Genomic DNA, 22,926 nt, shown 5'->3' with positions numbered 1-22,926 from the left:
TGCCGCCATCTAGTGGCGGAAAGCCTGAAGCTTGCTTCGTATGTCACCAGTCTTGCTATCAACTACTCACACAACAAATGTCAGTGATTGCTCGCAAGTTGGGGTACTCGCAAGCCAAAGCACTATTGCGTCGTGGCACATTCCTCTCACCAACAGGTCAGCAAACATTTCACAGCCTGTCACTTAACATGTTTTATATTAAAAACAAAAAAAGTTTAATTGTTAGTTTGAGAATAGAAGAAAGGGTGCATTGTTTGAAAAACCTTTAATTCCTTCACTCTCCCATCAAAAATAATATCACAGTAACAATAATTAGTATGGCACCAGAACACAGCTTGTTTGCCAGAAACATTTCTTCATTTAAAATGGAACCTAAAACTCAAATGCAAAACAAAACAAATATATTTTTGTTCCCGTCAAAGTGCCTCTGTCTCTTCACTGTGAAAGGCTTCAAGTTGTGTGTTTTGATCCTGGAGGGCAGTGTTGAAAATTGGATTGATAAAAGTAAGACAGACATTGCAACGCCAGCATAAATGAACAGACAAGTGTTTGTCCACTAGAGGGTAATGTTGGACCACTCATGCAGTGACTCCCAACCACTGGCATGTCACTGACATTCACTTAAAATGTGATTTATCGTGAGTTAACTAGTGAAGTCATGCGATTAATTACTATTACAAATTGTAATCGCCTGATGCCCCTAATTTTTTTTCTTTTTCTTAAAAAAAAAAAGATTAAAAAAACTACGTATATATATTTTTTTCCAAAAAAAAGAAAAGATTATTAAAAATTAGGAGCGTCAGGATTTTAATCGTAATTAATCGCATTACCTCACTAGTTAACTCATGTACAAAAAAATTCTAGGTTTTCATACTCTTGTTAACAAAAGTGGGGAAAAAATAGAAATAGTTCAAATGAATTTATGACGTCTATAACCGTCAATGGCAGTGAATGAGTTAAAAGTCCACTTTTTCTATGAACATGGCATGTCTTTTTTACAACGACCCTGTTGATGAATGTGCACTCTAAAGAGAGAATTGTTGAACCAAATTAAGATTACAAATGGAATTGTTGACCAATTTAATAAAATTGCTTCAATTGGTAACACAATTGAATTCAGTTAATCCAATGTGAATTTATTAAATTTAATTAACTATGAGTTGGTTCACGAGCTTAACTCCAGGTGAAACTACTCTGCATTGATCAAACTAACTCAAATCAAATGTCCTGGAACCAAAAACAGAGTTTCCAATCTCAGGGTAGGTCAACTCACAGTTAAGGGTAGAGTTTGTTGAACCTGCTTTGTGAAATGGACCCCTGTTGCGTTCAAATTAGTGCTGTCAAAGTTAAAGCGTTAATTGATTAATTCAGCACAAAAAATTATCGCATTAATCATGAATTAAAGCAGATTAATCGCACTGTTAATTTTAAGCATAGATGATCCTTTAGCGTGACAGCGGATGGCTACGTTTAAGGTAGCACAGGTTGTGTTAGAGCAATAAACATAATTACAAGCATTTAATAAATGTTTGCGTATCACATTTAGAATATTTGTTCATGTCAAAATATCGGAGTCATTTTTTTTTACCCATTTTAAATTATGCAAGTAATTATCTGATTAGAAAAAGAGGAGGATGAGCGTGTGCGGTGGATCAAAAAATGTGTAAGACGTCCTCATAACATTAAATGTCAAAAGAATTAACACATAACCGGTGCTCTTCAAATTTGGCGGGGGGAAAAAAATGGAGATAAAAAAGCGATATGTTATCAACTCATTCACTACCATTGACGGCTATAGACGTCAGAAATTCATTTGAACTATTTCTATTAGTTTAAGATTTGTTCCCACTTTTTGTTAACAAGAGTATGAAAACAGAATTTTTTAAATAAAATTTGTGATTAATCGTCAGTTAACTATTGAAGTTATGTGATTAATTACGATTAAAAATTGTAATCGCCTGGGTGCCCCTAATTTTTAATAATCTTGTCTTTAAAAAAAAGATTATTAAAAATATATATTTTTTTTGTTTTGTTTAAAACTAAAGATTACAAATTAGGTGCATCAGACGATTAAAATTTGTAATCATAATTAATCGATTAATCACAAATTTTATATCTGTTCTAAATGTACACGCAAACAAAACTAACTTAACTCTTGTTAACAAAATAAACTAATAGAAATAGTTCAAATGAAATTTTTAAAGTCTATAGCTGTCAATGGCAGTGAATGAGTTAAGCGATTCATCGTGATTAATCAAAATTCTAAGGTGTGATTAATCTGATTTAAAAATGTAATCGTTTGACAGCTCTAGTTCAAATACATGTCACATTAATCATCATTTGATTATTTGTCTTTCCCCAGGTGATTTTTTGTTGGTGCGCCCACCGACGCACTCGGCAGCGCTGGCAGAAAAGGAATCAAAAGATTAAAAAGGATCAATAAAATGTTAACATTCACAAATATAATGTGGTTATTAATATGAGGGACTAAAAGATGACTGATATATTATTTAGGATTTACTTGAGGGGAAACGGCTTTTCTTACTGGTTTTGGTGTTTGCTGAACGGAACGGGCTCTTTTTGCACAAATCCACGACTTCCTGAACTCAAGACCACGCCTTCATTTCCTGTCTTTCCTGATTGGACAAATTGATCAATCCAGGTGTGTCTGGCCATTGTCGTCGTGGTTACTGAGGTCAGGCACACCTGGATTAATCAATTTGTCCAATCGTGAAAGACAGGAAATGAAGGAGTGGTACTGAGTTCAGGAAGTAGTGGATTTGTGCAAAAGAGCTCGTTTATTGGCACGTTTTTAGAACCATCGTTTACTGTTTGGAAACAAACAAGCCTGTCCTAGCTCTTCAAAAAAAAAAAAAAAAGGGACTTCTGCTGCTGGTAAAAGAAGCTGTGACGCATTTGACACATTCTATCGTGAAATGTAAAAAAAAAACACAGACCACGCCCCTCACACACCTTCCAATCCGATTGGCCGTCGACTTTTGAGCTCAAATGTTTGTTCATGGCGGCGAGTGAGTGCTTTTAGTTTCAAATACTGACATCTGCCACAGAAAAGAAAAAAAACACTACATTAAGACCGCTGCGCGTGTGTGTGAGTGTGTGTGTGCGCGTGCGTGACTCATCTTGTTGGGCGGAAGCTCACAAACACTCAGGCGGCGCATTACGGCAGCTGGAGACCCTGAGAGTAACGTCCTCCCCGAAGTGATTAAAAGATGACCGAATACCGTCACGGATGTGCGTGCGCTCCTCGCAGGCACGTCGGCACGTCCACGGCAAACAAACGCACACAGGAAAGAGAAAGCGATGCGAGTGGGGTGCAAATCCGGAAGGTCAAAGTGTGTGTGCGTGCGCCGTGCTTGTGTCTTGCCGAGTCTGTTGCAATCCTACACCGTGTTCTCGTCCATCTTGGAATCCTCCTCCGGCTTGACCGCGTCGGGCGCGGCGGCCTCGGCGGCGGGGGCTAGCATCGCGGCGCGCTCCTCCTTGGGCTCAGCTTTCTCCTCGTTCTTCTTCTCTCGCGCCAACAGTCTGTAGTTGATGCCCATCCCCACGAAGAGGAAGAGGCTGGCCACGATGAGGATGATGCCGGACGAGATGTACGTGTAGTCGTAGTGCTGGTAGTAGTTGTAGAAGCTTCCTGCGAGGGAGGGGGGGAGGGAATTAAGACGCCGCCAGAGTTACATTACAAAAATCCCTGTGATAAAAAAAAAATAATAATAAAGTAGCGCCCTCTTATGTATGTGATCTGAAAGCTTGCCGTAACCAATACAAAATATGCATGAGATGCGGGTATCATTTTTTTATAAAGGCGGCTATAAACGTCAAAAATTAATTTAAACTATTTCTATTATTTAACATTTTTTTCCCACTTTTGTTAACAAGAGTATGAAAACCTAGATTTTTTTATTGTACATTTAGAATAGATATAAAAAATTGTGATTAATCGTGAGTTAACTAGTGAAGTCATGCGATTAATTACAATTTAAAAAATTAATTTTTAACTCATTCACTGCCATCCACGGCTATAGTCGTAAAAAATTCATTCAAACTATTTCTAATAGTTTAACATTTGTTTCCCACTTTTGTTAACAAGAGTATGAAAACCTAGATTTTTTTCATTGTACATTTAGAAAAGATATAACATTTGTGATTAATCCTGCGTTAACTAGTGAAGTCATGCGATTAATTACGATTACAAATTTTAATTGCCTGATGCCCCTAATTTTTTAATAATCTTTTCTTTTCTTTTTTTTTTTTTAAATGGACTACAGAAATCAGTCACAGTTGATATGCTGAAATCAGAGGATTTAAAAAAATGGCTCCAAATGATTACTTGATTATTATTATATATATTAAAAAAAAGAATATTAAAAATTAGGGGTGTCAGGCGATTAAAATGACTTCACTAGTTAACTCGGAATTATTCACAAATTTGATATCTGTTCTATATGTACAATAAAAAAAATTTCTAGGTTTTCATACTCTTTTTAAAAGTGGATTTTTTTTTTAACCTAATCGAAATAGTTGAAATCGATTTTTGACGTCTATAGCCGTCAATGGCAGTGAATGAGTTAAGAGGCTGAAATCAGAGCATTTGGTTTTAAACTCGATTATCAAAAAGGTTGTCGATGAATTTAGACACATACGCTCCAATGACAAGCAAGCCTTTGTTTGCGATTCGCGTTTCTACCAATTTGACCCGTACCTGTCAGCGGCGGGCCGAGCAGCACGGGGCCGCACTCCACGATGGTGACCAGGCCCACGGCGGAGGAGAACCTCTGCGCGCCCACCAGGTCCATCAGCGTCTCGAAAAGCACCGAGCTGAGCCAGCCGAAGGCGAAGCCAAAGAAGACGGCGTAGACCACGAAGCCGGTGTAGTCGGTCGACAGCGGCGCCAAGACGTGACACACGCCGTTGTAGAGGACGGCGGCGGCGAAGAAGTACTGCACGCGGGGGCGGACCCACTTGGTGTTGGCCAGCAGGCCCATGGAGGGCCGGGCGAACATGTCCACGAAGGCCAGCACGGACAACAAGAAGGCCGCCTTGTCCTTGCTGATGTCTTTGCTCTTGGCGAAGTTGGAGAGGAAGACGAGCGGCGCGAAGAGGCCGAAGAACATGATGACGTTGCCCAGCAGGTAGAGCAGGAAGCCGCGGTGCTTGAACAGCGTCAGGTCGATGAAGGAGTTGAGCGTCTGCACCACCGTCCTCTTGGGCCGCGCCTCGCCGTCCTCGGGCCGCTCGCTGCTGGGGGGCGCCGGCCGCGGCCCGATGGGGCGCATGAGCGAGCCGGCCACGCAGCAGTTGAGCAGGAGCCCCCCCAGGATGAGGAAGCTGCCCCTCCAGCCGAAGCGGTCGTAAAGCCACGAGTTGAGCGGCGCCAGCGTGGACAGGAAGACGGGGCTGCCTGCCATGGCGATGCCGTTGGCGATGGGGCGCCGCTTGTAGAAGTACTTGCCGATCATGGTGAGGGCCGGGTTCAGGTTAAACGCCAGGCCCAAGCCTGCGCAGGGAGGGCACATTTTGAAGCGGGCCGACAAGGAGCCGAGATACCATACGAGCGGTCGCCTACCTCCCACCACGCCAATGAAGAAGTAGAGCTGCGGCACCGTGTTGCAAAAAGAAGAGGCGACCAGTCCCGACCCCGCCAGACAGCCGCCCAGCAGGATGATCGGTCGGCTGCCGAACCGGTTGACCAGGATGCTGCTGATTGGACCTGAGGACGCACAGACAGATAGACAGACAGATGCTCAGCACTTCGCTTCGATTGTGTCACGTCAAATCTTTGGCACACGTTCTCAAAACATGAAAAGTGTTCCTTATTATTGCTATTTGGTAGCTACTCTAACGTAATTGAGTCTAAAAATTGGAACATAAAAAAATATATACTTCAAATAATAACAAAATTAAGTTCAATACTGTAAAAAAATAAAATAAAAATAAAAGGTACCTACATAAAAAGAGGTAATTAACAAATGTGCCATACTGGGTTAAAAACAAGTTCAAGCCACCGTAACGTGAATATTTCATTGAGTGTTTCTTGACCTACCACAAGAGGGAGCTCATGTGCCACACTTTAAAGGATTACTCAACAGGAAGTGAAACTATTGCTCCACCCCTCATTCAAATTTGAAATCAGCGCTCAAAGTGGGTGTGGCCTGGAGGATTTGTTGGGTTGCGAAGTGCGCATCTCCACTGCACGGTGCATTATGGGGAGCGGCGTGGTGCATTGTGGGTAGGATAAACTACCTTAAGTACCGGAAAAAGAGACGTAGTATGTATCGTTTTTTTTTTGTTTTGTTTTTTGGAGAGCTCAGTATGTATCGTCTTGTGTAATGAGAGCAGCCAAATTTAGTTTATCCCAGTAAGTTGCCTGTAGATGGCGCCAAACACACGGTGTTTGCCCCAAATTTAAGCTTTCAACAAACATGAACTAAAATGTCAAAGTAATGACCAGTACATGTAGAGAGCATTTGTAGACACCAGTTTGTGCAGTTTATCAGCCAAAAAAAACACGTTTATTTAGTGTTGAGTTATCCTTTAAGAATCACTAACTACATTCTCCACTATTTCTTTTTTCCTGTGACTAAAACGACTTGGAATTTTTTTTACACTGCTGCTTTTGCAATCATTCAAAATTTACCAAGATCATCAAGATCATTCTGTGGCGTGTCAAATTTACACAACATATTTTGGCTTTACAGGGTCTTAAGATTTAGGCCATTTAAAACAAAAGATTATATAAATATGCAACTTTACATGAAAATAATGCAAAATGGGATAAAAATACATCAACACAAAGTGATTATGGGACATCTGAATGCCGGTAAATAAAACAGAAATGTGTTCCCTTGGGTGTATAAAGAGCAACTAAATACTATAGTGACATGCGGGAGCAGTTGAGAACTCATGCAAAAAGGAAAACCTGCAAGACAAGACAAACTTTCCACTTACTGCTCGAAGAAATCTCATTTCATTCGCACAAAAGCTTCATCCAAAAGTTTGAAGCCAACAAGCGCACTTTACCTTCCCACCCGCAGGTGGCGCTGTGTTACCACAACTGACAGAAGGCGCTTGTGTAACATCACGTGACTGCTTGCACTTGGACAAGAAGAGTTGAAGGAGATGCTGACCTCGGAGCTTATTCACTAACCTTTTGGCCTCACGCAAATCATTAACCCTTTGACCTCACGCAAATCATCAACCCTTTGACCTCACCCCTCCTAAGTGGAAGGAAGTCCGGCTGGCTTGGATGGCGCCAGCACAGCCAAAAGTGAGAAGAGGAAGAGGAGGAGGAGGAACCCGAGAAACGAAGCATCCGTGGTGCCAAGCCGGTTATGAATGGACTCTCACACGGATTCACAACAAGCGGCGGCGCCGCCTGCCAATGCAAAGTACAAGAGCAGCCAGCCAGCTCACACGGCACAAACCAGTCAGGCAAAAACTGGAAAACCATCGACAAGAAAAATTGATTTGATTGTAAATAAGCTTTTTCACATGCAGTATGAGCACTGAGCACTGCCACGCAGTCTTGTCGATGCAGATACTACAGATTGTCCAGATAAAACACAACCAAACCCTAAATGCAGTTTCCAAATGATGATTTGATTCCTTTGGTGGGATCAAAATCGCCACCCGTTTGGCCCTCAGTGAAAAAGTCAACTTGTCAAGCTTACTTGTGAAATCAAAGCAAGTTTGATTCTGCTGGCCACATTTGTTGAAAGCAGAAATCGCTTGGGAGTCAGCTGGCAAAAATCAACAACAAAAAATAAAGCGGAATTCTCCCACGACATTTTCCCACTCTTTCTTCGCAGGACTTTTACGGGCGTTTGCAGGAGAAAAGAAAACGTGTGATCGGCCATTGTGTGCTTGGCGCATTTTATGCGCAAACTTTCCAAGGCATTCTTTTACATCCTCTCACGAGAATACCACATGAACAAAAGACATGTTTGTTTTTGGAGGACGAAATGCCGTAAAGGGACCAATAAACATAATTAATGCCCCCATTAAGTTCTACTATAATCAAACGTGTGTGTGTGTGTGTATATATATATATATTTTTTAATATTAGGGGTGGGAATCTTTGAATGTCTCACGATTGGATTCGATTCCGATTTTTGGGTCTTCGATTCAGAATCGATTTTCCGATTAGGAACGATTTTTTTATTCAAAATGATTTGATTGACAATGATTTTTTCTTCAATCTATAGAAGTGCAAAGAATTGTAATGATCGACTCCAGTCTGACTCACTAATGCTAATTAGCGCGCTACTCGAAGGCACTTTTATCACTCAAAAGAACGGCTCCACACTGCAAAAAAACAACTTTTATTGGAATAACTTGATCGTGACTTTTTCCTTCTACTCTCTAATGTGGCTACAACTTAACAGTGTATGTGGAAACACACTGCCCCTAAGTGGCCAAATCGGGTAAAACATGAACAGCGCTCCAAATAAAGGCAAGACAGTATAAAATAATTTAAATAAAATCGATTTTGGGACATTTTAAATCGATTCTGAATCGTACTAAATGAGAATAGATTTTTGGGCACACACCTAATATAATATATATATATATATATATATATATATATATATATATATATATATATATATATATATATATATATATATATATATATATATATAAAATGTGTGTGTTTGAGAAATAAATTCATTCATTCATAGTTACTGAATATAGTGTTACAGTCTCTCATTTCATTCCCTATTTAGTTGTTTGCATTATTAGTGATCCTACGCCATCTAGTGGTGATTATAAATAGGAACCAATGTAATAAAAAAATGTTCCACCCGACATCAATTAACATTCGCATTCGCCAACACGCACGCAGATAGACGACAACTTCATGAGCTCTGCGCAGCCGTTACGAAAGTTTAAACAATGCAAAAGAATCAACTATTGACTAAAAGCAAAAAAAAAAGGAGACAAGCAAGTCTAAGAAGCATATTTAGCTCCTTGTGAATGTGAGCCCACGAGTTCTCACTGTAGCTTCCTCAGGATGTAGCATGAAGCACGAGACGAGGTTTAGCAAAATACAGGCTTGCCAAGGAATGAAACCCTGTATTTTGTTAAACCTCGTCTCGTGCTTCATGCTACATCTTGAGGGAGCAACAAAGCGATATCGATGTTATTGCGATATTTAACATGTACCTAAAGAAATTACATTTTTATTATCTAGACAAAATAAGAAAGCTCAATGTATTGTTAGTTAATTAATTGTAAGTACTATTAGATGGCGGTGCACATTTTAGTTCGCGTCTGACTGGTCAAATTCAGATAAAAGCATAAAATTCCTTATGAAACTTATTGCGATATGGGCCAATATCGCGATATCTATATTTTTTCGATATATTGTGCATTTTTTGAGGTCCTTGAGGCTCTCCGTAACTTCCACAAACAAACCAGGCTAAAAGTTAGCTACCCCAAAATACAAAGCTTATCTCTTGATCAAGATATATCACTTCAACATACTTCCTTGACACCAATTGCAAGGTTTCTATTAGCCAAACGGAAAATAAAAAATTGTCATCAAATAGCGTAGGCTGGAATCAAAAGAAGAAATTCAAGGTGTGGACAGCGAGTCTCTGGAACGGGGGAAGTCACGCTTATGCAAACTGTGACAAGAAGGACACGCACGCACACGCAAATGAGCGTTGACGCGCTTTGTTATTATCTGGCAGAATACAAAGAGGCCAGTGAGGAGCCTTCTCCAAGGGATTATATAAACAACAGCAACTCATCCCCTCCCTCCCTCCCTCCAATAGTTGACCATTTTCTCACCGGCCTCACTTGGGGAAACTCACTCAACTACTTTGACGCCTTTTGTATCACATTGTTTTGTCATATCTTCATGATTCCTCCAGGGATGCACCTCCGAGGAAACAGAAGAGACAAAAAGCGGACGTGTGAAAACCCAGCCAAGAAAAAGGTCGATAAGAAGAAACGAACACACACTCGGTATTTACTCTGGCTTATTGCTCTCCGTCCCACACACTAAACGCGGGCAGGCTTTTCCCGCAAGCCACAAGAAGTGAAATACAAGTCGGCGGTCGGCACTCCCACTCGCTGGCCGCCGACAAACGGCCTTTGTCTGCTAACAAAATCGGGACATTTGAGATGTTGCACTCTCGCGAATATGACTCCAAAGTTCAGGTAATAAATGCCACTTTGGTGCCCCTCCAATGCCACGCAACATTCCAAGGAGGCACCGCCCACCAGCGGCAGAATTCTACGAGGCCCGAGAGAACAAATTGTGAAATCAGGAAGGCAAAAAAAAAAAATAAAAAAAATAGCAGAGAGGGGGAAAAAACAAAAATCAAGTGCTTCAACATCTGGCTCCTCTTACAAACTCGACTCCTGCTTCTATTCTTTCCTTGCAGGTCCCTAAAGCTTCCACGTCCTGATTTGGAAGGAAAGCACATGCCAGTGTTTGAAATTTGAAATCTGAAGAGGCTTATGAAGAGAGCAGACGTGAGCGTGCAGCTTGCGCACGTTGACATCGACCGTGAAATCGGATCGAAACCAGAACATCGACCCAAAAAAAAAAAAGTTGAGACATTTCTGCCAGTGCTCAAAGAAAAAGTTAAAGGTGACGCAGCTACAAATTGCCTTTGGAAAAGGGTGCTGAAATGGTGGCACCAAAGTCAGAATTAACTCATTCACTGCCGTAAATTCATTAAAAAAAATTAACTCATTCACAGCCATTGACACCGATAAACGTCACAAATTCATTTTAAATATTTTTAATAGTTTAACATTTTTTTCCACTTTTGTTAGCAAGAGTATGAAAACCTAGACCTTTTTAAAAATAATCTTTTAAAAGAAAAAAAAAGATTATTAAAATTTAGGGGCCTCAGGCAATTACATTTTTTAATCGTAATTAATTGCTTGACTTCAATAGTTAACTCACGATTAATCACAAATTTTATATCTGTTCTAAATGTACAATATTTTTTTTCCTAGGTTTTCATACTCTTGTTAACAAAAGTGGAAAACAAATGTTAAACTAATAGAAATAGTTCGAATGAATTTTTGACGTCTATAGCCGTGGATGGCAGTGAATGAGTTAAAAATAAAATTTTTAAATTGTAATTAATCGGATGACTTCACTAGTTAACTCACGATTAATCACAATTTTTTATATCTATTCTAAATGTACAATAAAAAAATCTAGGTTTTCATACTCTTGTTAACAAAAGTGGGAAAAAATGTTAAACTAATAGAAATAGTTTAAATAAATTTTTGACGTTTATAGCCGTCAATGGCAGTGAATGTATTAAAAAAAGATAAGAAAACATTATTAAAAATTTGGGGCGTCAGAAGATTAAAATTTTTAATCATAATTGATCGCATGACTTCACTAGTTAACTCGCAATTAATCACAGATTTTGTATCTGTTCTGAATGTACAATAAAAAAAAAGTTTTCATACTCTTGTTAACAAAAGTGGAAAAAAATGTTAAACTATAGAAATAGTCCAAATGAATTTTTGACGTCTATGGCTGTCAATGGCAGTGAATGAGTTAATAGGAAAGTAGTAACTGATGTCAAGGAAGTCTTTTTTTCTCTCCATAAAATCATCTCCAAGTCATTCATTCAGAAAAATGATATTAAAGTGTTTGTGGTACACTCATGTTTGAATTATGGGTGTCAAAATTACAGTACATATTTTAAATTTAATTTTATTGAATTGAATTGTTATGAAATTACTGTATCAATGACTAAAAAATGCAACCATATTTAAATTAGGGGGGGGGGGGGGGATTACATTTTATTGTAAATTTTAATATAAATTGAGATATAACATCAGTTCATCGTCAGTTAATTATTGAAGTCATGCAATTAATTACAATTAAAAAATTTAATCGACTGACACCTATAATGTGAATATAGGCAATCGTAAAGCTCCCCAAAGTTGCCACTTGCCTCCCGCGTACATGACGGCCAACATGATGGAGGAGATCCAGGACACTTGGCTGGGCGTGGCGTCGAAGATCACCTCGATGTCCTTGAAGAAGACGGTTATGGACTTGGGGAAGGCGTACGAGAAGCCGATGGAGATGAAGGCCCCCACGACCACGGCCCAGCCCCAGCCTCCCTCGGGTGGGGTGTACCCTGTGGGGCCCCCTGGTGGCGGAGGCATGTCTGCTCAGGGAGAAGACGGCAGCGGCGGCGGAGGAGGAGGGAAGGTGGAATCTGGACCTGTGGAGAGGCACGGCAAAGTTTCACTCAACATGGCTGATGCAGAAATGTCAACAAAACGTTTGCCACGGCCTCATATTTTCTTGTCGGATGGAAAACAAACAGTGTTCTTTCGGGCTGCCATTTTGCCACTTGCTGTCAACTGAAAGTGACATCACAGTGCTGGGCGGGCTCAGGTAACAACCAATCACGGCTCACCTCGTTTCTCAGTTTGGTCATGAGACGTTCGCAGGCTGACCCGATTGGTCGTTACCTCGCCCGGCACCGATGTCACTTTCAGTCGACAGCAAGTGGCAAAATGGCCGCCAACTGAGATGGATAATAAAAACAGCTGCATTTTGCTCCTTAATTCATGTTCGCAAATGCAATATTCATCAGCGTATTTAGACTCGCAATGATTGCGAGATAACGCAAAAGTTGTTTGTTTGATTTTTGCGAGTGGACGCCTTTTTATTGATTTTTTTTTTTTTAACGCGTTAGTAGATTAGTAGATAGTAGATTTGAGTCTCCAAGGTTGCGGAAAGAGTTATGGAGGAGGACCTCGAACAGTTTTTGCGGTTATTTGGAAGCCGTGTTTTATATCAAGTACAGATTTTATATCTTTGTATTTGAAACTCATTTTGAACTCAAATTCAGTTAAGCTTTCCCACTGCTGTACACACTCCATCCTCGTCGCTTTTGGTCACACCGAAGATGAACCGGAAGTACATCAACCCGTTAAAAAATAAATGCGTCATCTTGCAAAAAAAAATTTAAAAGAATTGCGTTATCTCGCAATCATTGCGAGGGAACGCGAAGTTGTTGTTTTTCCCTACCATGTCGCCTTAGGGGCTCCGTACTACGTGAATTAGCAAAACCCCTTAAGATACATCTTCTCCTTGTTGAGGGGGTTCAAAACGGGCGCATTATTATTCAGTAGGGGTGTTTAAAAAAAATATATATTTGATTCGGCATATTACAGCGCACAATTCACGTAGCGTTTTAATATGCAGCCGAATCGATTTTTAAAGATCAATTTTTGATGAAAATATTCAACAAAATGTCTTAATTAGGGTTAGGGTTCACACTTTAAGCACGGAAAAATGTTACATGAATGGAACATTAAGCCTTAAAATTTGATTTCAATGCCGTTCAAATATGAAACAGATTGCAACCCAAATCTTACAGTGTACATGCACAAATTTACTGATGATTAGTATTTTTCCAAATTTGAGTTGACTTCGAGATTCTTATCAGGATTACTCGGTATCGAATCAAATCGTGACCCATGAATCGTGATACAGGTCGGATCACAAGGTACGAGGCAATTCACACCCCTATTATTAATATTATTATTATTATTATTATTAACATGACAAAGTGAAATGCCTGAAGAAAGTTATGAAACTTTATATGAGCTGCCCTGTTGTGACACCCGGCGGACCAATTCTGGCCAAATTCACACCAGAGGCAGCACCAGACTCCTCAATTGCGTGCTAGCGGCCTTTTGTCATTTGGACAAATCAGATGCCTTTGCGTGCATTTCAAAAGTTGGAACAGCTAATGTAAGTCACCAAACAGGTGACGGACAAAGGCCCCCTTTGGCATAAAAGCGGGCATCTGGAATGCATGCGCCTGCGACAGGTTGCAAGGCGGCACTACGCTTGCTTGCAATGCTTGAAAAAAAAAAAGGCTCATGTCGAGTTTCTTTTGTAACTAATTAACTCCTCGGGGTGTTTAGTCTCCATCAAGTTGTCAACAACCGGACTTCAGCAATCATTACACTGCCACAAACTTGCTGTCTGGAGCCAGTCCATGTTTTTAGTAGAATCGTTTTTTTGCATTTAACAGACACAGAAATGAGAATTGTTCATTTGAGGTCAAATGAAGCACTTTTGGAACGAGATTACTTTCCCATCATCTCCTCCCAAGCATGGAATAACAAAACAGGTGAGTGGCATCACGAAGGGCACCCGGCCTGTTAAAATAATCGCAAGTGACTCAATTTGGCGACCTCCGATGGGACAAGCCAAAGGTCACAACAACAACAACAACTCTCCAAATGAATGGGATTGCTTCCCATACTGTCACAACGGCAATTCAACTTGGCAGTTCAAAAGCGCTTGTCTTCCCTTCCCTAAAAAAGATAACATCCGGCTATTTTGCACTATTCATACTGATATGGTTGGCGCATATTTTCCAGGCAACTCCAGATGCTCTCCAGGACACTCGGAAAATCAACGCGCGACCTTTGACCTGCAGAGAGGATGCAAACCAATGCTGCTGGAGTGCGGTGCTCGCTAATATACTTTCTATTTGATGATTTTACATCAACTCCAAGATTTGACCCAAGTAGTTTTCTGTAAACTCATTAACTGCCATTGACGGCTATAAACGTCAAAAATTCATTTGAACGATTTCTATTAGTTTAGCATTTTTTTCCACTTTTGTTGAAAATCTAGATTTTTTTTTTTATTGTACATTTATTTTTTTTTTACATACAATTTGTAATTAATCGCAAGTTAACTAGTGAAGTCATGCGATTAATTACGATAAAAAAAACTTTAATTACCTGACGCCCTGAATTTTTCAAAATATTTTTTCTTAAAAAAAAATATTCATTTACTGCCGTTAATTCTTTTGAACTATTTCTATTAGTTTAACATTTTTCCACTTTTGTTAACAATTTATTTATTGTACATTTAGAACATATAGTATTTGTGATTAATCGTGAGTTAACTAGTGAAGTTGTGATTAATTACAATTAAAAACATTTAATCGCCTCTTGCCCCTAATTTTTAATCATCTTTTTTTAATGAATTTATTTCAGTGAATGAGTTAAAAGCTTTGAAGAAAAAAAGTAGATGCATCATGCAAAAGTAGAAAAATGTGATTAATCGCGATTAATTATAAAACAGTGTGCAAATAATTAGCTTAAAATGTTCAATCGCTTGAAAGCACTACACATTAGCAGCCAATAATCAATCAATGACACAACATTGGACTTTGACCAGCACAAACTGTCCAGTCAGACTCAAAATCCAAAACACAAAAACTTCAACAATAGGTCAAAAGTTGAGCAGCATTACAGTAATGACTCAAGAGGGAACTAACACAATCAGATGGGGAAGTTCTAGCCAATGCACTGTCATGACCCATTTTCAAATTGCACCAAAAATAAAATAAAAAACAGAATTGTCACGTGAACTACCTCACGTCTTCATGCAAACCCCGCCTTAAAAACAGCTTCCTGTACGAACCCTTTCAGACGTTTAGTTGACTTTGAAACTCACGTCATCAAGATGGGAATTACACACATGTTAAAAACACGAGCGCACGCGCACACGTTTCCTGCTTGCCCCCTCCCTAACCTATCAGTCACGCATACTCTCACAAGCTTGTACAAACATTGCATTGGTGTGACTGAAGCTCTGCTCAGGTATCTCACGCTGACCTGTTGCACCGCAGCGGCCCCACCAGTCATGAAAAGTTGGCCAACAAGTGCTGAAGACGAAACGTCCCCCCCCCAATCCCCATCAAATTTAAGCGGGACGAGCAGAGCATCGGGCCGAGGGAGCAAGCGCGACCCGCGTTTTCACTTCTTCCCAGGAATGTGATGACTACACGAGTAACGCCTTTAGTTCTCTCGGACCGCACGCGTGTGTGTTGACGCTCGCGACAAAACACAACACGCTGCCATGCTGGCCTTGCAATTTGCTAAAAAAAAAAGTAGCTAAATGGCAATCGTCATCATTTGTAAGCCTAACGGGCAGACCAGAAACATACAAGTGAATGCGCGCTAGTGCAACTCCAGTAGGGAAGTTGCGAGTGAACTCAAGCGAGCAAAGAGGAAGCTCATTAAACGCGACTGCTCGCATTCTGGCACAGGAAACGACTTGTGAACGATAGGCGGGCTGTCATGTATGGAGGACGAAAACCTATGGAAAACCAAAAGCGCCAAAATGAAATAGATGAATACGCTATTAAATAATTAAATACGTGTCATTAATTAATTAAATGTTTCATTGATTAATTAAGGGCAGGTCCTAACACCTGAGGCAAATCCATTTCAAAATAATGAATTGATGCAGAGTGAGTAGCTAGTAAAAACAATTCGATAGGCTGGGTGGCTTTTTAAGACGTGTTGAAATAAAAGTCACTTTTTTCCCACGTTTCCCGTAGTCATGTGACCCCACCCGGTAAAAGGAAGAAAAGGAAGTAGGAAGTACAGGGCCACTCGCTTTTGTGTCGGAATTGCTTTCTGAGGAGAAAACAAGTCTTAATAAGCCAAGGCTGCCGCGGCGCCATACACGCATACTATTTATTCTCGTGACATTGCATGAGGAGCCGTTAACTTGACGTGACCGCCTACAAGAGCTGCGAGATCTCGCGAGAGTCGAGGCGGGACATTACGAGAACTACGCCTCAGAAGCAAATCACTCTTCAATGGAAACACCTACAAGTCAAAACTCTACTTTAGCGAAATAGTAGAAATACCGCTTTTATTTTTATGTTGGTTTTTGCACAACAACAAGCCGCGATCCCTCTATATCAGCAACAAAAATCCATCACTGTAGCCGCCATGTTTCTAACCTCTTTAGGCCGAAGCAGTCGATTAGACAAGATTTGAGTGAATCAGGCTTTAGCCCCGCCTACTAACTTTGATGGGCGAGTTTGACAGATAAAAATAAATTCATGAAACGCTGCAAAACAGGACCATGAAATAAATAAATACAGAAATAATTATGTAGATATATTTAGATATGTAGGTAATTTAATGAATGAATGACACATGTATTTAATTATTGGTTCATTTAATTCCATATTTAATTAATAAATGGCACATTTCATTATTTCATGACACATTTATTTAATTATTTAATGGTGAATTCATTTATTTAATTTAGGCACTTTTGGTCCTCCATAGAAAACTGCCAAAATTCAAAAATAAATAAATGACTAAAAGTGAAAAAAATGTAATATGAAAATTAAAAGGAGTGTCTCTTTCACTCTTTGATCTGGTAATCTTTAATTGAATTACCAGATCAAAGAGGACTCCTGATACCACCACGGTCCATTTAACAGCTAAGTGGCCATGTAATGCTAGCCGGCTTAGCATAAGTGACCTCTTAAACCTTGTGTTGATGGAGCTCTATTAATCCAAGAGTATACGCCATTAATCCGTGGGATGGAGCTGCCCGCAGAGTGCGTGGCGTGGCACACAGGTGCCCGCGCGCCAGCGGGTCTACGCTCACTTAGGCACGACATGCTGCAGCTCTGCTGCCCTGGGGACAAAAACAAAAGCTGCATGCACGCCAGCGAGCTTTTATGCAACGCTTTTATTGGCCGGCAATAGACACACACAAGATGGCCAGCCATTTTCAGGTCAAAGTCAAAAATGTCCCTTTACAGGAAGAAGACTCCAAACGCAGCTCATCATAATCATGCCACGATAACGGAATTTGATCCAACATTCAATGATGTCAACAAAAGCTGTTCGCTTTTGGAAAAGCAGCAAAAATACTCTAACAAATATACTGACAAAATGATGTTGCAAGCTGTTGGTGATTCGTGACGGGAATTTGTGATGTATTTAGTGCTGACAAGTTGCAAATATACAGTGCTACCTTACTAGCTCCACCATGCTAACGATCAGTCTTGATGATTTTGACAGCTCACATGGCGTTTCTTTGTAAATGTTACTTTAAATTAATAAGTCCTTGAGTGAATACGATCCAAAAGAGTCACCATCCATTTGCTTGAGTCACTTTTAAAAGTCACCATTAAAACCAACACGAATCCAGTCTCATTTACTTGCTGGACAACAAAAACCTTACGTGGGACGAACCACCCGCTGAGCTATACATTGTGAGCCCTTATCCACTTAAAGCTACTGAACGAAGAATATTCCATTTCGAATCGCTACTGCCACCTGCTGATAAAAAATGAAACTGCACATACGTTCTTCACATACACACCACGCACGTTACGTCACATCCGCAGACAGGGCGCGGGAACAAATTGTGAACCGCTAAAGTGTTAATCTACTAATTAGAAGGCATTTCACTCATAAATGCTCAAATAAAAAGCTTATTGTAAAGTTATTTTGGCGGAAAAAGTTCCATATTGCAACTTTAACTCTGGAAAAGCTTGAAGTTTAAAGCGGGTGAAGACTCGACTGCCTAAAAAACTTAACCTTGCAAAATAATCCACATTGTAATCTGATGACGTTTTTTCTGCAACTGTAACAAAAAGAAGCTACATTGTTGATTTCCTGAATACATAATGGCGTTACATGTATTGCGTTACTCCCCAAGCCTGCTCGTTGGGTCACATTAATGGCGGTAAAAGTTTTGAACCGATTTATCTTACCTTCATTATTTAGATCAGAAAAAAAAGTGCCATTTGAACATGTGACTTTTTCCACTTGTGCTAAACAAACAGTTAGTTTAGGATTGTTCGGAAATTGTGAGTCAGTTGACAAGCTCGTTGTGTTGTGTTGCGCAATAACCGCGAGCATCCGAGAGGAGCGCGTGCGTGATGCAACGCAACACGGCCGCACGGCAGTCCCGCAAGAGGTCAAAAAGCCACCGGGGTCCTCTTTGACGCAAACGAAGACCTTCTCTCGTTTGCACGCGTCCACAAGCTAACCTCTCGGACAAACTGCGAGTCGGGGCCCAAGTCCGTTTTTGGTTGGGTGGATGATTGGCAGAGTGAAATGGAAAGAGCTGAGCTACTGCATGATGTGCTTTCACAAGACAGAGACATTTATGATGGATTTTTAGATTCCATTCTATTCGCAACTAGGGGGCGGGCACACAAAACTGAGTCCAGGACTGCATGTAAAAAAAAAAAATAATGATAGAGTACATACTCCGATTAGAAGGAAAGACTTTGACAAACGTATAAGTATGCATTTGTACACTTGTTCAAACACAGAACATGAAAAATACGCAGCTTGAGGTCCACGTACTAGTATGTTCTTCTGCTAGTGACTACAAGACATAAAATTGTGTTAGTTTCGCTTCACTCGTAGTGCTCCTGCAGTCTTGCTGCGGACAAAGAGTGCATTGTATGGACATTAATGTAATGTTCTTCTGATGGACGTCAAACAGCATTCCGTGTTGGGGAACCAACGAAAGGAAAGCGATAAAAAAGACACGCGACAATCACAGCTCAACTGGTCGGTCCCGACCCGGGGGGGGGGAGAGTGTGTCTGGCTGGGTGCCGACCCCATAGTCCGGCCAGATGCGCCCGGGGGAATGTGGGGGTGGGGGGAGTTGCGTGGGGTGCTCCCGCAGCATCACGCTCCATCACGCCACCAAGGAGGAAAGCTCCACGCGGCTTTCAAAGGGAGTTAAAATGGTGCCATCTAGAATTTGCGGAAGCCGAATTACCTTCACTCAACGTGTTGATTTAAATGTCACGCGTGCGGTGTCGCTTTGTCTCGCGCCGTACGTCGCCCCAACCAACACACGAAACAACAAGCAACGAACGAAGACTCACCGGTGTCCTGCGGGCTCGGTTCGGCGCTCGAGTCGCACGCACGCACACTCCCGAGATGCAAAGGTCGACTCGGAGGAGCTCGCGGTAGCAAGTGGAGAGACTGGCGTGCTGGCGTGCGGATGGATGCGAACGAGCGGATGACGACACCGCGGCCAGCAACGGCGCATGCGCACAAGCGTGTTAACCTCCAAACTGGCGGAATCTCACCAAGGAGGGAAGGGAAAAATGATACAAAATGACGTCAGAAGTGACTTGAAAGAATATAAATACTGGAAATTAAAAAAGAAAATAAAGTGGATTGAATTTAGTTTTTTTAATTATGTATTGTATGACTTTAAGAGTGGAATTCCCTTAAATAAGTATTATAAAAAAAAGACATATTTCTATTATTAACATTTACATATAAATATGACGGATTATAGCCACATGCTTATTTCCATTTGGTGTGTCCTGGCAGATTGATTCCAGTAAAAAAAAAATGGGGTAAAAAAAAATCAAGTGTAGTGCTACTGAGCAAAATAGAGACAAGAGTTTACAGTAAACTGTGTTGGGGCGGGCAAGGAAAGGCCAAGCAGACCCCGACAACCGCCTGGAAGTGTGCATGGCTAAGCAAATGAAGTGTAACCTTCACTAGAAAGGGCATCGTGTTGTCCTCTTGCGGCCGTTAACCTTTTTGACCATGGGCCTAATTTTTCCTGGCCCAGGGCCCATTCCAATATTTACAGGTTAGTGTTTGTACTGTGTATGAAATTCACTTTGAGTTTAACAAGGCAAGACCTTCAAATGAATGACTGTTGACTTTGTGATCATCACTCTGATCTTGTGTGCTGTACATAACTCCATTGTTCAACACCGTGAGCGTCTACTTCACATTTTCTTGACCATGTAGAGAAGATGCACTCAAGTTGCTCAGCCAATGGTCCAGGAATGATATTTGTATTTTGTGTGCTCATCACACCTATAATGAGTCCAAAATATGAGTATATACTTGCCATCATGGTTGTTATTATTTTAAAATTTATTATTATTATATTATATTAATGGGGCCGCCCGTGTCTGTTGACACAGCTTGCTTGGCTGTTCGAGGGCGTTCTGATCAAAGGAAACTCGTATTTCTCGTTCTGCGTAAGGAGGGCCAAGTACTTAAAAAAAAGCTCAACACATTCGGGCTTGTTCTCACAAATGGCAGCTTCGTTTAAAAGCAGGACTTGGGGCAAGAGGTGGGCTGCACCCTGGACTGGTCGACAACCAATCGTTAGGCCCGTATAGACAAATAGACACTCACATTGGCACTGTCAGACAATTTCAAAGTCATCGGTGACGCAAACGTGCACATTTTGGGAATCTGAAGGGGAGAGTTGCTGACTGCTCATTTTTCTGTGCATGCCCTTTGATGGGCTGGCGACCAGTCTAGGGTGTACCTCGTCTTTCACTCAAAGTGGGCTGAGATAGGCGCCGGTTAAAACCAACGAATGAGCGAAAGAAAAGACAAAAATCTGAGTTGAAATGATGACTTGCCGCTTTTTTAGCGAGAACGAGCAGCAGTGTCAATTGAGCAGGCAAACATTTGCACACGCTGCAGGCTACAAGTGCAAGTTTAGACACTTGTAGCGAAAAATGCGAAAAGGCAAGACGAGGTCATCGTCGTGTCAGCCGTTGACCTTCTCCTAGTTTGCCACAAATGGGGGTCATTTCCCGTGACCTCCGACGGGCACGGCGTTGAGCCCGTTGCTCTTCCACTGGCGGGAGAGCGCTCACAGGCCTCGCTGTGACAACAAACAGGAGAGCGAGAGATTTACACTTTTTGGCTGCTTCACCCCTCCGCCCCCCCCAGACAAAAAAAGCAAAGAATTTACTGTAAAAACAAGCAAGGAAGCTGCAGCAGCTAACGACAAACACATTTGGTGTTGGACGCTAGCCAGCCTCCAAGCAGGCAGGAAAACACTCTTTTTAATTAGCCATGTTTAGGATGGAACTTTAACACATACACACACACTCTTGACCAAGTTAAAGCAACACAAAGCGCAATATGAGCTCTTTAGTTTGAATGTTAGACTGTGTACGCTGGATGACTCCTTTTCTCTTGCGGCACATTGGGCAAAAAAACTGGATTGATACTGTTTCATTTTGGGGTTTTGGCGATTCGGCGAGGAAACAACCGGAGACAAAAAAAAAAAAAACGAGCAGATAAGATGTCGATTTGTGACAACAATACATGACATGGAAGTCTTCCCATACACGCTTTCAACACGCATGTCATGCTAACATGCTAACGCCACAAAATAGAAGAGAGCTGAGAGTGCAACCAACGACTTCTGGATTGGACTGTGAAGCACACTTTACCTTTGACCAGATTATTTTCGTTCGCTTTATGTATGATGTGGAAATGCTGTGTGTGTGTGTGTGTGTGTGTGCGGCCAACATCTATCTTACTGGAATCCCCCTCCCTGCTGCCAAAAACAAAACAGATCATTTGGAATTACCAAAGCAGCAAAAGCATCCAGAATGATAAAAAAAAAAAAGTCAAAATGTCAACCATCAAAACAACTCATGTCCTCAACGATTGTGTAGCTTTTTATTTTATTTTTAGGTCTTAGTTGCAAAGTGTTAGAAGGTTTCATATCGATCTCCTTATCTGGGTTAGCGTGTTGTTGAACTCGGGAGTTCCTCCCTTTGGTCTCGGTCAGCTTGAAGGGCCCGCTTGCCTTTGGCCCACTTTACTTGAATAAGAGCAAAATGTTCGGCTTGTAAGCATTTTGTGTATATGTTTTATTTTTTTATTTTTTGCTTTGCGCGGTCCACTTTCATAGAGTCGACTTGTATCACATGCAACATGTCCCCTTCTCGTAATGAGCGAATAGAGGCTGCTTGATGAACAGATGCCAGCGGAAGGGGCGGGACTTCATCCATGCTGCAGTGAAGCCTTCCATAATCATGCTATGGAATTTTGGGGGGGGGCGGATGATGTATTGAAAGCAGATTTTTTTTGCTCTTAAAGTGTTTGACTGTGCAAGAATGCAATCATGGGCCAAGTATTCAAACATCTGGATTTGATCTGGGAGTCAACGTACACCGAGTCTGGATGCATTCAAATTTCATGAGAACTGCAGACTCTTTTCAATGTTCCACTTTCAGGTGCTCAAACGTAAACATTGAGACGCTTGGCACAGAAACCAACGGAACTTGACCTAGTGGCGTTTGCTTC

General features: G+C 41.0%; 1 protein-coding gene and 1 long non-coding RNA gene across 3 annotated transcripts in view; both read right to left on the bottom strand.

The window, feature by feature from the left end:
- Positions 1 to 250: 250 nt before the first annotated feature.
- LOC144055493 (monocarboxylate transporter 1-like) lies at positions 251 to 19,888 on the bottom strand. Of its 2 annotated transcripts, none has more exons than XM_077571493.1 (5): positions 19,722 to 19,888; positions 11,961 to 12,236; positions 5,588 to 5,731; positions 4,724 to 5,518; positions 251 to 3,655 (listed from the first exon to the last, which is right to left on the bottom strand). In XM_077571493.1, exons 2-5 carry the CDS (start codon positions 12,175 to 12,177, stop codon positions 3,402 to 3,404), a joined length of 1,410 nt encoding a protein of 469 aa, XP_077427619.1. In that variant the 5' UTR covers positions 12,178 to 12,236; positions 19,722 to 19,888; the 3' UTR covers positions 251 to 3,401. The 2 variants fall into 2 exon arrangements, with proteins under 2 accessions (XP_077427619.1, XP_077427628.1); XM_077571502.1 differs by lacking the exon at positions 19,722 to 19,888 and adding an exon at positions 15,670 to 16,092.
- LOC144055530 (uncharacterized) overlaps positions 251 to 22,926 on the bottom strand; it is a 146,326-nt gene continuing 123,650 nt past the window's right edge. The window contains exon 2 of the long non-coding RNA XR_013294898.1: positions 251 to 2,605. This is a non-coding gene — a long non-coding RNA (uncharacterized LOC144055530). The remainder of the gene's footprint in view (positions 2,606 to 22,926) is intronic.

This window comes from Vanacampus margaritifer, chromosome 1 (genome assembly GCF_051991255.1).
Source record: "Vanacampus margaritifer isolate UIUO_Vmar chromosome 1, RoL_Vmar_1.0, whole genome shotgun sequence".
Classification (NCBI taxonomy): domain Eukaryota; kingdom Metazoa; phylum Chordata; class Actinopteri; order Syngnathiformes; family Syngnathidae; genus Vanacampus; species Vanacampus margaritifer.
The sequence above is the reverse complement of the archived record's forward strand: the minus strand, read 5'-3'. Positions and strand labels throughout refer to the sequence as shown.

Coding starts and splice junctions, on each gene's coding strand:
- LOC144055493 (XM_077571493.1), bottom strand. CDS start 12,177: ATGCCTCCGCCACCAGGGGGCCCCACAGGGTACACCCCACCCGAGGGA. Junction 5,519..5,587: donor CTTCATTGGCGTGGTGGGAG/GTAGGCGACCGC, acceptor CTCCCTGCGCAG/GCTTGGGCCTGGCGTTTAAC. Junction 3,656..4,723: donor GCTCGGCCCGCCGCTGACAG/GTACGGGTCAAA, acceptor CCTCCCTCGCAG/GAAGCTTCTACAACTACTAC.